Source organism: Chamaea fasciata, unplaced genomic scaffold (genome assembly GCF_029207755.1).
Source record: "Chamaea fasciata isolate MVZ Bird 193981 ecotype frontalis unplaced genomic scaffold, bChaFas1.0.hap1 SCAF_1, whole genome shotgun sequence".
In the NCBI taxonomy this organism is placed as follows: domain Eukaryota; kingdom Metazoa; phylum Chordata; class Aves; order Passeriformes; family Sylviidae; genus Chamaea; species Chamaea fasciata.
Window position 1 is genome coordinate 144,696,622 of NW_027094086.1, and position 17,518 is coordinate 144,714,139.

The 17,518-nt window shown below is 45.0% G+C and overlaps 1 protein-coding gene across 6 annotated transcripts in view; it reads right to left on the reverse strand.

The window, feature by feature from the left end:
* DNAJB6 (DnaJ heat shock protein family (Hsp40) member B6) overlaps positions 1-17,518 on the reverse strand; it is a 65,509-nt gene that overhangs the window by 9,809 nt on the left and 38,182 nt on the right. For 4 of the 6 annotated variants that reach the window (XR_010723477.1, XM_066200748.1, XM_066200768.1 and 1 more), the window contains exon 9: positions 7,376-7,585. Coding sequence is in view for 5 of the 6 variants with exons in the window: in XM_066200748.1 (XP_066056845.1) it covers positions 7,376-7,585 (210 nt within the window). In the remaining variant the exon portion in view is untranslated. The other 2 variants (XM_066200774.1, XM_066200740.1) reach the window with 2 other exon arrangements.

The following is a 17,518-nucleotide window of genomic DNA, read 5'->3' on the forward strand; positions in this document are numbered from 1 at the left end:
CTGGCATTTCCTGCTCACGGTAGTCAGAGTTACCACTATATTTGCATTTCCATTTTAAGTCTAGGGAATGCCAAGAATCCTGAGTAAATAAGAAGGTGCTCAGTGTTTACCGATATATATTTTATATGCTGGTCATCAGCCTGCTCATGCTTAACTATGCACCACAGGTTATATTTGACTGCAGCCCCAATGGTGCATGAAAGCATTGAGTTCAAGCAACAATTATTTGCTACAGGTTCAGTAGGCACAAGCTTCCAGCCAAGTGATCATCATTCCAATGGTTTATTACCCCCACAGAGATGTGTGAAAAACAGTTCTTGCTCGGCATCACACCTTTTCCTCCAAACTTGCAGTAAAATCCAACTTGCTGGCCGACTTGCACGGGCAGTGAACTGTGTGAACCACCACATCTACCCAGGTGCACTCATAAATCTAAACTGAGAGCCAGTAAACATTTCCCTCAGACAATCATTCTGTGATGTTTTGAGACAGCTGCAGGGATCTTTCAGCTCAGTGGTGCTCTGTCACTGGAAATCAGCACAGTCCAGTGACTGGCACCAGCACAGAGCAGAGCAGAGCAGCCCCTGCAATCCAGCTGAGAGGCAGGGCTGGGAGTCAGAGGAATGGCCCTGGAAAGGCACAGCTCTGCCCCTATGGAAATCTCTTTTTTTCCTCTGTTATGTCAGCAGGCAGGCAGAGATTTCACCAGTGCACCTGGTTCTCCATCAATTTATCAACAGCAAAATTAAGATGGGAAAAAGGAGGCCAGGAAGGACAAAGGCACACTGTGGCTGCAGTTTGCTCCTCACCAAAGCTCCTCCCAAGCCCAGTTAGAGATGTGCCCATGACAGAGCTGAAGTTCTTCAGTTTAAGTTTAAGACTTGGGGAGAACCACTTGGGAAGACTTGAGAAGTCTTTCAGCTAAAACCATTTGAGACATTATCAAAAGCTTAGTGGAAATACACTCACTTATAGCTACGGGAAACTGTTCTAGGTTATCACCCTAGCTCCTGTGCTGTACCCACAGCATGACTTCATCTTTTGCAATCATCTGAGTCAAGAGGCAGGATATTTATTTAGTAATTCTGCCATGAGCTATCAGCATGCACAAAGTTAAAGTGGAAACCAGTTTTCTTGTTTCACGAAGAGAGAAACTGGGAGTGCTTAGCAGAATTGGAGATGATGCTGGGTTTTCTCTGCACTCTGTCACCCCCTGAGCTAAACTCCTGTCCCTAGAGTCACTGTGTGAACATCTCACTAAGAACTCCATCCAGGAAGTTTCCTTCCACATCAGCCCCTTGGTCACCCTTGGTACATCACCAAAAATAGGATCCTTTTGCATTCAATTCACTGAGTAAGGCACCAATCCCTGAAAGGCTGAAGCATGTCCCTGCTTTCCCACAGAGGTCAATGGAGGCAGAAGAGACGTGCTGACTCCCGAGAATCAGTCATCTGGGGGGTGTTATTCAAAAGATTCCTCCCTTTATTGGAGGGAAAAACAGCATCATATCAGCTGATCAGAACTAGCTCATGTAATAACTATGAAAGAATAACACAGATATTTGGGAAAGGATCATTAAACCCTAGCAGGTATTAGCTTCATAATTTTTTTCATTTTTCATTCTCAAAACAGTATCAGTATCAGTATTTCTAAAAGGTTTCCACATCCAGGCATGATAGCATTTGATGCTGCTATTTTATGTCATAATATTTCTTTTCTTTTGCAATAGTCCATTTTCTTCAAATGCTTGAGATTTTGAAAGCAATTCTAGCAACTGTTTCTTAAAAATGCTGTGAGTCAATGTAAATTATGACTTGAAGTGAATGCCACAGAATTTATTTTCTTATAAATGAAACAACTCAAATGTTAAAATATTGTGGTATAAAGATATTTAGGTATTTGACAACATGGTCTCCTACCAGCCTCTAGAATGATAAGGCTGAAAAGTGGAAATCTTTCAAGCGTTATCACTGACACACAGAAAGAGATTGCCCAAAGTGGGAGATAACACACAAACACAGAGTATTCCTCAAGAGAAAACTGCCAGGTCTTTTCTGTTTTGAGCCTGCTGTGATAAATAATTTCACTGTCTGCCATTTCCTTTTCTACCCCCACCTAAGAAGAAAGGATAGGTCAAACTTTGCCAGTCTGTTGCTCCAGCAATGCTATACTGGGTGATAACAGCCAAAAAATCCTGATCCAAACAAGTGAAGCAGCTCCTAACATAAATAAGAATTGCACACTGAAGATGTAACCCTTCGGTGCATATTTCACTCAAATACTTCAACCAGCACTAATTAAAAGCCTATTTAGCTGCCTTGGTTACAAGACTAGCCCCAAAGTCATGAGACAACAAAATCTGAATTAGAAAGCAGCAGCCCCATAACTGATCACTGCAGTGAGCCCGTGTACTGGCAAGTCGCCAGCATCCCAAAGTGTCCATAGAAACTTCCCATAGGAAGTGCCAGGCTGAACAGGCTTCAGCCAAACAGTGCTGGCCTTGGAGAAGGCTGTTCAAATTCCCACCCTTAGCAGCAATCTTCAGCCACCCAAACTCTAGAAATGCCTGAAGGGGCAGAGGGAGAACAGGTTGCCAAGAGCTTCCCCAAGCTGCGACGTTTGGAAAACAGATTCACTCAAATGCAGATAGAAATCTCCCTAAGTTGGTATTTCTTGCTTTTGTCAGCTACCAGGAGCAGAGATGGGTGAAGCAAGAATCCACACCATTTGGAATTACACCTGCTTTCCTACTTGGATAAATCTTATCTAAAACAAACAGCATCAGCTAACCCACTCTTTCCATTTCATCCCCTTCTTTTCTACTTCTAGAAGAGCCATAAGGAGCACAGAAGCTATTCCAGCTTTCATAAAGCTGCTGAAGACTGAAAACAACTTCCAGAAACACTTAGGTGCAACTCCTTTAACCATCACTCAGCAAGGACCAAAACAGGTTGGGAAGCTTCTCTGCTGTGTCCCAGATTGACTTTCCTTTGGCTTTTTACTTCCCTGCCATCTGCACCTCCCAAAGTCACGAGTTTGTGCAGTCACTGACTGTGAAACTCATCACATTCTTGGGTGGCAGCTGCAAGGGAGGTGTGCACATCGGCAGCCCATCCAAAGGCACAAGTGTCCCAGGGACGACACTCCTACCCAACACATTTCTGGTATCTGACTCGTTCCTGCCCTGCCTGACATCTGCCTGCTCTACCAGGATGCCGAGAGCAGCCACGGGTCTGCTCCACCTACCTTCTGCCAGTACAGAGGAGCGTAGGAGTCAGCAGGAGGAAACAAGGTGTTCAGTCACACCGACAGTTATCACACAGCACTGCTGCTGCTTGACCACATCAGTGAGCAATAAAGGCCATGGCATGGTTTTTCCAGAACATCTGCTAAAGTGAAGACTTTGGAGGAGCCTCCTTCCACCTTCAGAGTAAAACACTGAGGGTTCTGTAGTGCTCTTTCTAATTTTCTGCTCTTAGACCCGTGTCTCTAATCAAGACAATAAACTGCTATTTGAAAGGCTGCTGGCTTACTTCTGAGCTGCAGCCACCCTCTGTTATTTCAGACCGAGCACACTCACATATGTCATTGTAAAAATTCATCCCAGATCACAGCTTCAGTCTAATTTCATGCGTGACTCAATTTGCAATTACAGCTTTACACTTTCACATCCCCTCCCCTCAGCCTGAGCCACTGCCCAGCACACAGAACAACCTGACCTACTAATTCCCTCTCCTCATCCACAGCTCCTGCCTGTGCCATGGAGCATCGTGGAGAGGGAGCCTTTAGTCAAGACCTGGGGTGACAAAACATCCCACCCTGTCTAGGTATGCTGTTCCACTATTCAATTATCCACACTGTTAAACCAAGGGGTGAGTTCTCCAGTTTCACTGGCCAACCCGGTGATGTAATCCCAACTTTGATGTTTAAGGGGACTGAAAAGCTTTAGCAACTTTAGCAACTTGCAGGGGCCTTGCTTCATGCTTGCTCACCATGCCATTTTCTTTAGCAGTTCTGCCTAGAATTGCCACAAGAACATACCAAGCCAGATACCACCTGTTTGCCGCCTGTTAATTAGGGTAACACCAGCACTGAATAGATTTCCAAGGTTTTCCTCCCAAATGGCAAGCAAAAGCTTGCAGGGCTGTGCAGCCGTGGGAGCCCTTCCACACACAGCCCAGCTATCTTTGATGGGTAACGGGATGGTTTTGTACCAGCAGCCAAAACACCAAGCGTGAAGGCAGCTCTGGGCTAAGCCTGGGGGCAACCAGCCAGTCTCCAAATCCACCTGCCAGCTTCCCAGCCCCTGCCCCATGGGCTACAGCTGTTACCCCATCCCACCTGCACGGTTACAGCCAGGATGTGGAGCAAAGGGAAGGGGAACTCCATCTCCTCAGCATTCCTCATGTATTAGATTCCCACAAAAACCAGTGGCTTTGCTTTCCTTTCTCTTTCCATTACATGCCCAAAACAAAGTTTGTGATGGAGTTATAAAGTAATTAGTTTGGATAACAAAGCACATCACTGTTACTAGTTAGTAAAGTGTAATTTAGGAAACTGCATGTTGGTAAAAAGAACGGAGACTGAATTAAAGATGAAATGAAGTACAAACAGGTCAACTTTCCAGCAGAAGAATCCATGCCAGGAAAGGATCAAGATTAGTTAAGCTAGTTCTTTTAGAGCGATTTCCTCTTCACAGATGCCAGCAGATGAAAATGCAGCAAAAAATTAATTATAAATGTTGTAAGTTGTAGGTTAATGCAAGCTATTTCTTTGAAAAGGAAGAGCAAACCTTGCAATATTATCTTCCAAATAATGAAATTTGCATCATATTTTTTCACTGTTTTAACAATTAAACATTTCAATCATTCTTGCTGTATAAAGGTCAAAACTCTCAAATCCAAAGCAGTAGTTTTTAAGGGGTAGTTACCACTACCTCTGGCATTAACAGCTGCCGTCCCCAGGTCTCTGCTGGCATTAACACCACTTTGGCACAGCTCAGATCCCACCAGTCAGTGTATCACACTATCAGGGAGCACAGCACTTGCAGTATCTGAATTCTTATTTCAAAAATTCCTTGTTTGGAGCCAGACAACCATTTGAGATATGCAGTGACTTCAGAGCACAAGAGGTGAAGTTTTTATTCTAAAAGGCCATTATGAAACCAGGAATAGTTTCCAGATCAATTTCCACTAAAACACAAAGTGCCCATGGTAGATGGAGAACAAAATTAAACCCTCATTTTTTTGTTAAATACCCACTGTGATGACTGGCAATCCTGACTAAGGAGGGGATTCATCTCACCTCTGGATATTGCCAGTCTAAAGGAGTTGGCCAGCCTTTCCTCTTGGGCACTAGAGAGATGCCACTTCCAGAGGGATTCCCACCACACAGTCAAGATGAAACCTATCCCCTTCTCCTTCATTTAAATTTCCTGTGGACTTTCAAATCAAAATTCAAACAGTCCCATTCTCAGAGCTGGGAAAAGAAAACCACTTCACTGCAGGTGAATCCTTAATGACTGAGAGTTTGCTGGAGATGCTTCAGTTGGGACAACATCTAAAACTGCTGTGTGGTCCCGCTATCAAGGGCCCCATGCTGGTGGTGGCAAAAACAACTGATTCAAGATGGAACTGCACCTGGTTTGAGGCCATTGGACTTAACTATTCCCCAGTGAATTGGGAGGGCTTTGGAGCAAGGCAGAAACGATGCCATTCTCTCCCGACGCCGGCCCGTGTAAGCACGGCAGTGATGGATGAGAAGCCAAGCAAGTAAAGTGGTCTCTGTAATTACAGAGCTGTGCTGGTGAAGCTGCTTGCTGGGCAAGGCAGTCAGCAGAGGTGAACACCCATGAAGGGGAATGGCATTACTGGCCAGGGCTCGTGCACAAACTCCCCAGGGAGGGATTAAGACACTCACGTAGGTTTTTATGACTGACTCGACCAGTCCTTCAGCAGCCCTGTCCATCAGAGGAACAGCAGGCAAAATATTTAAAGCAACAGTAAAATCTTAGTCTTACTGCAATCAAGTTTTCACCCTGAGTATTTTTTGGCAACTCACAATCTACTGCTAGAAGAGAGCATTTTGTGATTGCATTAATACTTCTGGAAATTAATTTTAATTGCAAACTTGTGCGTCTTGGAGCATAAATAAATTCACAGCAAAAAGTCCTAGGCAATCTTAAAAATTGCTCCAAAAATTGCATGGTGCATGTCAAACTCAGCTGCTCCTTTGAATCCATTGCAAAATACTGTGATTGCAGAGACCCTCATGTGTCCAAAGGCAGAGCCAAAGTTTTGTTTTGCCAGAAACAGGAGACCAAACCTGTAGCCCTCGCATGGGAGGCCTCAGGACATCAGCCCAGAGGTTACATTCAGCCTCTGTAACTTTTTTTTCCCTTTTTTTTTTTAATTCTAAAAGAAAAGATTCAACTTGGTCATCTTTAAAGACACAAAGCTTCCAACAACTTATCAGGAAGACGTTAATCTAAATTATTCTATTTTTCAATCTGTCATCCATCTTTAGGTCTTCCATACAGAAGACAGTGTTAGGTTTAAAGGCTCATAAACACAGTGGAAGTTGGTAGAGCACTGGGGATACATGAGCACCTGATTTGGGATACAGTGCATATTTTCATGTGCTGTGTTTACCCTGAGAAGTCTCATAGGCTCACACTTCCCAGCACTTCATCTAATTTCACACTACTGAAAAGGGTCCTTGATTTGGGCATCCAAGTAGAAAGACATCTTTCACGTATCAGAAAAACCTGTCCTCGCAGTCCTGGATTATCTCTGACCACAGGTTCCAATTAAATCAAGTAGTTACGAGGACTTCGTTGTCCAAGATAGCCTCTGGACTACATTGCCAAAAAATTACAGACTGGAAATACAACAAAGGACTAATTACTTCCAAAAATAACCCGGACAATTGCCACGTTTGCCTGAACATCCTCAACCTCCTCTATTAGGATTTAGTTGCCTAAAATTGCAGCTTTCAGAAATAGCATCAACTTGCTGAACTTCTCCTTGGACAAGGAAGCCAAGAACAATTTAAGAAAATGAACGTGCAAAGTATTGTGATAAGTTAACCTCTAAAATGCCTTCACTTTTAACAACAAAGAGCAGAGGAACTTCAGCAGCACAACAGTGTTTGCCCTGAATCCTTAAATATCCCAGGGCGTTAGGGAATCTAGGCTAACTGGAAGATCAGAGCTAAAGCAGGATGAAGGCAAACAAGCTGCTATTTATTATCTACCAGGGAACTAACATTAAGTCAACACACAGCACCAACTCCTTGCTTGGCTTTTTGGGTTTGGCTTTTGACTATGTGATGGGTCCTTTTCTGCACGTTTCTCACCAACATGCTTTTGCACACCTGATAAATAAAAAGGGGCCTCGAAGCTGCTCGTAACCCGGCTTCTGTCTTGTTCTTCCACCTCATCACTGTTGTAGTGGCAGGCAAAGCGTGGGGAGCTGGCAGGCTTGTGAGGAGGCTTCAGCAGGCGAAGGTTGGCGGGCTGGGAGGGCAGCGCGTGTTGTCCTCTCCGTCTGCACTCCTCGGCAAACGCTTCTTCATCTGCCTCCCCTGCAAAAAGCAAAAAAAAAAAAAAACACGCAAGAAAAGTGAGCTGCACCCAGAAAAAAGCAGGCTGCACACAGAAGGCATATTTACAGCTTGGTAAAAAAGCCCTCAGAAATGGGCTGGATGTTAGGGGTCACAAAACTGATGTCTTGGCTGTGGTTGGTCACAGGCAATCCTGTGTATCTGCAGATTGGGGAGTGTCTGGAGCAGAAAGCTCCATCAGTGGCCAGTCACTACACTGAAGCCACCCAAAAACGTCCACTAGATATGATGACTCAGGGGCCACTGTTCCCTTCTTTCCCAAAAGGCAGGGGCAGGGAGCTGAGCACATGGCCCTGGACAGGATTTCTCTCCTGTGCAGAGCGTGTCATCACATCCCACCTCACCTGGACTGTCCTGCTCAAGGAAAAGGTAAAGGGAAAGGAGAGATAAATACCCAAGCTGGCTACAGGGGTGATGGGACAAGAATTAAGCCAACATGGGTTCAGAGGGGCTGGATGTTGGATATCACAGCTGGAAGGATGGTGGAAATGTGTGATGGAACACATGAAGACAACAAATCATGTTGAAGCTGTGAGAGATAAACACAGCCCAGAGGTAAGGCAGGCACACACAGCACAGGCCAATAAATACAATGGAAATAAAAAGCCAATGTTTGCAAGAACTGGTATGAAAGATGAGGTGCTCTCATCATACTCATGCTGTTTTGCAGATGACACTTTCCTTTGCTGCAGAAATTGTAACTGTACCACTGCTGCAAAGCAGAGAAATCAACTACCACAACACACGCAGAACTCGGCAAAACCACACATTGAAAAACAAACAGATCCCAAAAAGTCAACAAAAGATGTTCAACAGGGAAAATAAGTGGGGAGGGGAGGAAAGATGGAATGAAGATGTGTACCAGATTCATCTCTTAAAGGCTTTTTAAAGTTTCATTAGTTCAATTACTTAAGTACTTCTAATAGAGCTGATGAAATAAGGCATCATTTTATTTTCATCAAAAGTGGTGTGTCATATTGTGGAAGTTTTTCCTGGGATGTGCCCGGCATCAGCTGCTCAGGGAGGGGTGTGTGCTCTCAGCTAATGTGTGTGCTCTTAGTTCACGGCTGGAAAATGCTTTGAAGATGAAAAAGGCACCACGTACGCAAAACAGGACAGAGCAGGAATACCCACTTGGTGTGTGCCCCACACCAGCACTTCCAAACACAACGGGCGGCATTGTCTTTACCTTGTAATCCTACACGGGGAGATGCTTCTGAGGGCACGAGGAAAAGGAGGCAAAGGTATGTTTAAAAAGTCATTTCACAGTGCTGTGAGGCACCCGAGGCCCTGCAGCAGAGCAGCACTCCAAGATGTGCCTCACATTGCCTGCGTGAGCATCCAACAGGCTGTGCTTGGCTGTTAGCAGAGGATTCTCCTTCCCAAGAGGTTAAATGCCCATCCCCACCTCAACGCTCCTGCTTTTGTACCCTGGAGTCCCCCACACTTCCAAAGGCACAAGCAAATGCCACGAAAACATGAGTGATGATAAGACAAGGATTTCTGCATTTAATCTCTGCCTGCCTGCATCATGCCAGTGTAAATCCCTGGGCGTATGGTTCTCCTTGCAGTAGGAGAGGGCTGCCAGGATGGCACCAGGACTTCAGCCACAAGAGGCAGAGGGCAAGAAAAAGCTCAGGGAATGCTCGATGAAGAATTGCCATCATCACCCATAAGAGGCTACAGGATTTTACACATTATACAAGCAATACCAGAAGCTGGTATCAGACTGATGATACCAGGTCTAAGAAGGTAAGCCTACAAAATGCCAAGACTAAGAATAAAAAGCTCATGGAACCTATTTACACCAGCTGCACATCCAAAACCAGTCAAGAGAGTTCACTTCCTAAGAAATTACTGTGCACCAAGAGATCCCTCCTCTCCCATGGAAACACAAAGTTCGTGGATTTCTTTTTCATGTGCGAAGTCTTGCTTAATGTATGTTTACAATTTATATTTGCAAATAGATGCAGGAATAGGAAACGTGCTGAGGCCATTCTTGAGGCTTTGGGTGTGTTTGTGCATCGCAGAGACATCCCAACCAGGCACACTCACACAACTCCTCAGTACTGGGCTCAGGGAGCCAGCACATCTTTGGAATCATAGAACACTTCAGCTGGAAGGAACCTTCAAAGCTCATCTGGTCCAACCCTCCTGTAATAAGCAAGGACATCTTCCACTAGATCAAGGTGTCTCAGGGCCCCATCCAACCTGACCTGGAATGTTTCCAGGCATGAGACACCAACCAACTCCCCGGACAACCTGTGCCAGCGTTTCGTCACCCTCATTGTAAACATTTCATCGTTGTATCTAAGTCAATCCTCCTTCAGTTTAAAACCATTACCCCTTGTCCTGTCACTACAGGCCCTACTAAAAGGTCTGTCTCCATTTTTTATTAGCTCTCTTTAAGTATTTGAAAGGATTAAATCCATATTGAGCATGTAACAGAGTCTTTCAGTCTTCCATGTCCCCAAAGCAAAGGCAAATTTTAGTTCAACAAGTAGACCCCAAAAAATTGCCCAAACTTTTACCCCCTTAGGAGTTGTGGGAGAGCAAGATGGCACCACAAGTTACTTAAATGGTAGAACATCACGTCAGCTGTGATTTAAATACTGAATCGACTCCAGTGCTATGCATGGCATGAGCTGTCAGATCTTCCTCTGATCATCCACCTTTAGCACACCTGGCACAGCAAAACTGAAGTGTGATTTGCATCAACTATTCTCTCCTGTTCTACATATTTGAAACATTCGAGCCAGACGGTACCACTGCAAATAGAAAACTTGAATAGAATTTACTCTGGGAGAATTCAGCCACAAAGGATATCACCACCCAAAAGTGTTTAAATCCTGCTAGAGCTTTGTCAGCAGTGATGTTTGTCCTAGAAATGGCTTTTAGGAAGACAGCTGGTATTGGGGGTGGGGGGTGGGTGTGGAATACCTGAGTTCTGTGCAGGAATATCCACCCAAGGCGCCCTTCCAGGAGTGCTCAGGCTTTTAACAGCCCTCAGTTCCCCAACACCTCCTCTGCCTTCCCCTGCACCTCCATGCCAGCACACCCACGTGAGAGCCTGGGCAGCCGCGCCATGACCCCAAGCAGGGACTGACCCAGGTTAAAAATAACTCTTTTTGCCAGCTTATTTTTAACCCAGCTCAGGGCCTGCAGCCAGCTCATCGTGCAGCCACCCCAGCTGGGGTGGGGAAGGGGGAAATTATCGAGGGCAGCTGGAATCAGCACCCAGGTTACGGTGTTAAGCAAAAGATCTTATTCTACTAATGCAAATAATAATTAAAAACCTAGCAGTTATTTCACTTGCAAAACCAGCTTGGAGAGATTGCATTTCTAAGGGTTAGTTCTGAAAATTACGGATTTGGCATTACCAGTAACATTTAAAAACAATAATTAAGATTTGGTTCTCTGGTGCACCAGGTTGTCTGAAATGAACAGCAGCTTCCAGGGAAGAAAAAAAAACCAAACATGAGCTGTAGCGTCCTAAAAAGCTGTGTTAGGGCTAAAAGCTGCCTTCTGCTCCAAACAAGAACGGCTGGAAAATAACTTCTCACAGCCAAGCGGTGCCGCATGGCAGCGGAAAACAGCGATCCCTGGAGTTGCAGAGAACCAGTAGAGGGCAATATTGGCTGCGGCCAGGAATCCCGGCGGAGCGGCCGCGGCCAGCCCGCCTGGGGCGGTCACGCTGCGATTTTACACGGCTGTCTGCCGCAGACCTGGACTGGGTGGGGGCTTAGGGGAGCCACCAGATACAGCAAAGGGTCTGTGCGTGATCCTGGAAAAGGAAGATAACGCACAGGAATAAAAACAGCGGCAGAGACATGCCAGGTGAGTTGGGACAGGGAAGTCTCGGAGCACTTCGCACCAAAGCAGTCCTGTTATTATTTAGGGTTACGTTTAAGTAATATCCATGTATGTCCAGGAATTGACCTGAAATCCTAGCAGGAATCAGCAGTAATTAGTGGCAAGACAGTAATGACAGAACTATGCCGAACAGACCAGGGTAAACATCCTGAAGAGATGGAGCTGCTCATCTGCATTTACCAGCTCACTTCCCGCACGGCTGCCCTACCGCTGCCTGCTGTGTTCTTACACACCTCACCAAAGAAATACACCTGGAATCGGGGTTTCCCCCTGTATTGTGAAATAAAAAGCAGGTGCACCAGTTTGCTCAGTCCAAAGGAACACTTCCCTGAGGCCACCGACACCGGAGAGCCCCTAGTTCCCGTAAGCAGCATCAGGAGCTGCGCCCGGTCAGGGCCACCCCTGACTGTATCTAGTGACACAACAGCTCCGAGCTGGGCTCCTGCCGCCCAGTTACTCAAAGACGGCTTGCAGGAAGCTTCCTCCATTCAAATCTTCCTTGAAGGATGGCCTGCGAAGTGTCCTTCTAGTACTTCAAGACTCTACAGGGGCCGTGTGAACTCAGAGCAAGGCATCATATTGCTGCTTCAGCTGGAAGCCTGAGGTTCACCTGAGCTGTTCATGATGCACGCTTGACATCACAAAGAGTGCAGAAAGCGAGGGGGGAGTGTGAAGTTTTCTTGATTTTTTCCCCCCCCCGCCTCCTAATACGAGGGTTTGGAATTTACCCTGTGCTTACAGAGGACCCTGGAGTTTCTGATGACTCAACTACATCCACTGCTGCCGCTGAGAGCTGAACTGCAACGGAAGGAGCAGTCAAAAGTGAAAGAAAAAAACCCCACATTTAAACACACTCATCTGAAGCCAATTGCACTATGATCTTTGTAATCTGTTGGTAAGATTTTTCTACCAATAAACCTGTCCATTGTTACAGCAGCTCCGATATTAATATTTACCTTGGCAGAAGCTACCAGGGTTTTTCCTAGACTGAAGTCCAACAGTTGCTGGAAAATCTTATGGTTTACAGGAACCAGTTCAATCTGAGAACTCATCTAACAGATCTGTCTACACGTGTGGATTACCCTGGGCTGAAAAAATCCTGGAGACTAACTGAATTTTTTGTTTCTTCACATGAAAGCTTCGTATCTAATGTATGATAGCACAGAGAAGACAGCAGGAGACCAAGTCACTCTACTAAAACACAGAAATGGTCTAACTGGGGGGACCACACCTTGAAAGTTGTTTTCAGAAAGTTGCCAAATCATCGGTTTCTTTTAATTCCTGTTGGAAACGATGGATGCTCATTACAAAACACCCAGCCCAGGGTATTTTCCAAAACCACGTGCACACAACACATCCCTCACCTCTCCTGAAACTGTAGACAAACACGCTCAGCCAAAGAAACACTCCCTCACCATTACTAGAGGCTATGTTGAGCAAGTTCTTCTGATTAATTGTTCTTAAACTTGTTTCTAAATGCCAGGAAACACTAACACTGTGACACTTAGCAGGAGTTATAAAACCCTCTTTCAGCCTGTGCTCGCTTGGGTTTGTCAGACTTGATAGAAACCAAAATTTGTATCAAGCCCTCTTTGGAAAACGTCTCTGAGTTAGGCAGCTCTTAAAAATCTCTCTCTTGCTATTTGATGTGATGCTTACAGGAAAAAGCAGCCATTTTAAAATCCTCACATAGTTTTGAAAGCTGAAAGAGCCTGAAATCACTCAGAAACTATCTGGGGAATGCTGGAGCAGCTGCCCATCTGCACCATCGCTTTCGTAAACTATAAAGGGAGTTTATTTCAACAGTGACGATTATCAGCCAAAGCAGAGGACAAACAAAGAGATTTTGAGTCAGCTCACACAGATCAGTGTCTTTCACCAATTATTGGCAATTATCTTCCTTCCAGAGCAAATGCACTCAGTGTTACAGAGAACACAAGGTGATTCAGGGTTTCCTGGTGTCTGTCTGAGACTCCTGTCCTGCAAAATTCAAGGAAATACTTATCCAAAGAGGTGCCTCGAGTGCTCAGCTGAGTAGAAACTGAAGATGCCAGCAGCTCCCAATCCATGCCCTGCAGAAACCTGCTCCCAGTGTCCCACCCCCTCCCCTCCCTGTCTCACATCCTGCACTGGCTCTGCCAGCTCAGCTCTCTCAGCACCAACGGCACTGCACTTGGATGTGGGTTATGTCTCACTGATTCAACCCAAAAACTCATTTTAAGTTTATAATTACGGGATTTGGGCTGGCCTTTCCCAGGCCAGGACCAGCACTACTATCTCGCCTGCCATGCAAGCCAGGCATTTCCTGCAAGGGGGGGAAGAAAAATCCTGAAGTGGCAGGAGACAGCAGGGGAGGTGGTGGCCAAGTCCTGGGAAGTGATGGAAAAAACAAGGGTGTGGGATTCGGGAAAAGGGACAGATTGATGGAGGGCTATTTCTGTCCCAGGAGAGGCCTGGCCGCAGCACGTCCAGTGCCCAGGAAAGGGCAGGGCTCAATGCTTTCTGCTCACTGCACAGAGCAACCCTCTGCCCTTCTGGCTTTAAAAGCTGGCAATGGACTTGGCTCCTTTTATTTTTGCCCTCATCTTCATCTGCTCCAGTGCCAGCTCACACTGTTCCTGCCCAGCTGTACCCCTGCAGCACAGACCAGAGCAGGGAAAGCCCCACGCTGGGTTTGCTCACCCTCCCTGCCCTGCAGCGGCTCCCTTAGAAAGTTCAAACTTTTGATTTTCTTTTTTTTTTTTTTTCAGGTGGCTTTTACCTACCACCCCTATCCACACCCAAGAACCCCATTATATCCTGCATTCAGCTCAGCATGTACCAACATGAATCCTGCATTCCCAGCACATCACAGGCTACTCAAGGCAACATTTCACCACACAGATTCCCTCATCTGCAACAAACTGGTAAAATAAAATGAGTTTTCAGCACCCACCGACCACAACAGTGCTGCTTTGAAAGGAAATGTGATCATGCTGTTCCCCATGGTGGCTGTCAGGCATCAATGGCTACAGCCACTCCTATTGGACCAGATTGAACTCTGAAGCCTGGCCTAAAGAGAGGGAGGTGCTGGGAGAGCCTGGAGTTACCTCTTCCCTGCCCAAACTTCCTCATCAGAACCTTTTAAAGCCCAATGAATTGGTCCTACATTGTTTCTGAAATAAGAAAGAAGGCACAGGCTGAGCACATCCAGGTTTCTGCAGCTATTTCCCTTCTTTTAAAGCACACCAGGGCATCCGTATGGATAACGCCAGTTGCTCTCATCTTAAAGATCTGGGATGTTGGAATTGCAAGTGGCAGGAGGTAACATGAATCCCCACATTTCCAGCAAGCAGAGAGATGACCCAATTTGCATGCTGCAGCTCAAAGGGAATTTTATTAATTTTAAAAGACTTTATCAAGCAGGGGCCCTTTATTCATTTCAGCATGAATTTTGAAAGGAAGCAAAGAATGAGGAATAAGCTTCACAGCTTGACATATATAAACACAAATTAGCAAGATTTCAAGCTCAGAGCTTGACCAAATGGACCTGATTCTTAAGCAGCAATCAAGATTATTTAAAAGATGGTATTTTCTGCACTTTTCAGGGTCATGTCAGAGGTCTACCCCCAGTGTCCTGCAAGTCTCATTGCACAGCACTACACTGAAGTGACCAGACCCCTTTAACAACCTGTACCAAGGGCTCCTACTCTTGGGACTTCTCTCTCCAACACACCTCACGCAACACGTAGCCGAGATGGAGCTCAGAACACTGTACCTGTCTCTCTCTCTTACACAGCTTCTCTTCCTCCAGAAATTCTATCACTGACATCAAATTATTTGATTTGATACTTACAAGGGCAGATAGTGATAGGACAAGGGGGAATGGCTTTAAACTATTGAAAGGGAGCAGGTTTAGATTAGATATTAGGAAGAAATCTTTACTGTGGGGGTGGTGAGGCCCTGGCACAGGTTACTCAGGGAAGCTGTGAATTTCCCATCCCTGGAAGTGTTCAAGGCCAGGTTGGACAGGGTTCTGAGCAACCTGGGATAGTGGAAGGTGTCCCTGCCCATGGCAGGGAGCCAGAACTGGCTGAACTTCAAGGTCCCTTCCAACTCAAATTGTTCTGCAACAAAGATCCTGAAATACATCTCAACTGTATTTCAACCTCAGACAGAAATCCCCACGAGTTTCATCTCTACAATGAGGAAGCCTCACAGCCCAAGTTTCACTTTGAAATTGTATTTGAAGTGCAAACCAAAATCCTACTGAGAAAAAAAAAAAGAAAACAAAAAACAAATCAACAAAAAAGGGAACTAGCCCTTATAATGAAACTTAATACTCACTACTAGAGGAAAACAAAAAAATAAAAATTCCGCAGTGCAAGTACATGCAACCCTGCCATGTCCTCCATGGTGTAACCTGACACGAGGTGCCTCCCACCAGTGTTTCCTCTGCCCCTGTGCCCAAGCAGAGCTCCATGGACCTTCACACCTCTCACAGTTGTTCTCCAGAACCTCTCAGTTCCAGATGAAACAGCTCCTTCACTGCCCCCAAAGACAAAACTTTGCTTCTTGTCTTCAGCCCTTCTAGGAGTTACCACCACCAGGGTAACCAAAATTGGCTTCTAATTAAAAAGCTCTTCAAACAGCAAAAGCAGAGGAAAAGCGCTCTTCTACTTTTGCAACAGATCTTTATAACTCTTAAAAACTAACGAGTTAAAGTATCAAGACGTCATCTTATATTCCCATTAGTGGCCCTCACTAAAGCCGCAGCTCCAGAACAGCTCTGAGCAAGCCCTAATTTGCAAATTGTACAGCTGTGTTACATATTTTTCCATTGATTAGCAGCTTTAAACCAGTCTTCAAAACCTTAATGCACAGCAAACCCAGATTACCGTAAAAGAAAAAAAGATACATCAAAAAAACCCCATGCAGTTAAATTTAAAAAGAAAAGAATCTCATGTGTGACTTCAGAAAAATGTGATGAATGACTTCCCCAGCTGTTTTGTCAACACTTCCATAGTAATTTGGCAAAAGCACAAAATCACTAAGTTTATACTTTCATCAAATGGCTGTTGGTGCTGTTGAAATACCACAGACACGAGACAGTAAGTGCAAGCTCCACGTTTCCTATTGCACTCACTGTCCACGCTCAGTTCGCGAGGTCTCATCTTTTCAGGTTGATCATTTGAAAAATATTCTCCCTTCTACCCTGAGGCTTAACTATGACACTATGGCTCTGACACTAAGGGTTCCATGTATTAATTACAAAAAAAAGAACAGATACCTGCCCTCTCCAATTATACCCCCCAACATGCAATTTATTCCTCATCCATCTATCCCTGTAATACCAGGACTACAGCAAGCAAATCCCATCTTCCAGTGTGAGCACACATTCCTGACTTACAGAGCTCCAGAGACCATCATCTTTTAAATGACCCTGAAAACATCACATGCTCACAGTAACAGGACATCTCTTCTGACGACTCAGTAGGTTTCAAAGAGTTTCATGAACCTTCAGCACAAAACCCAGTCCTGTTTCTGACATCCTCCCAACGACAGGAACACGAAGTCATTAGCTGCTCTTCAATTTTTGACACAAAAATGACAAGTCTGAATTTTTAAAAAATAGTGTTTCAAGTTGACATTCAATGGTAGTTTTGACTAAATACTGTATTTAATTATGAAGTCTGTACAATTGGCCTTACATGACTCCCAAGCTGCACCACCTTTTGTTGTTTGGCATGTCCAACTTTGGAACTCTCAAGGTTTCCGAACATTCTTCCTTTCCCACCAATAGTCAAGATCTATGCCTTGAAACCCACCACAGTTTAGAAACGCAACTGATTTTTCAAATCCTACCAATAACAATGTTTATGAATGCAAATGGATGTACGCATATACATGCACGTATTTAAAGAGACAAAAATAAATTGTTCCACGTAAGCTTCTCAAACTGAACTTCTGACCCAAACAGCAAGTAAAGGGAACACAGAAATGAAGATTTTTTCAACTGAAAAAACCCCAAACACCAAACCA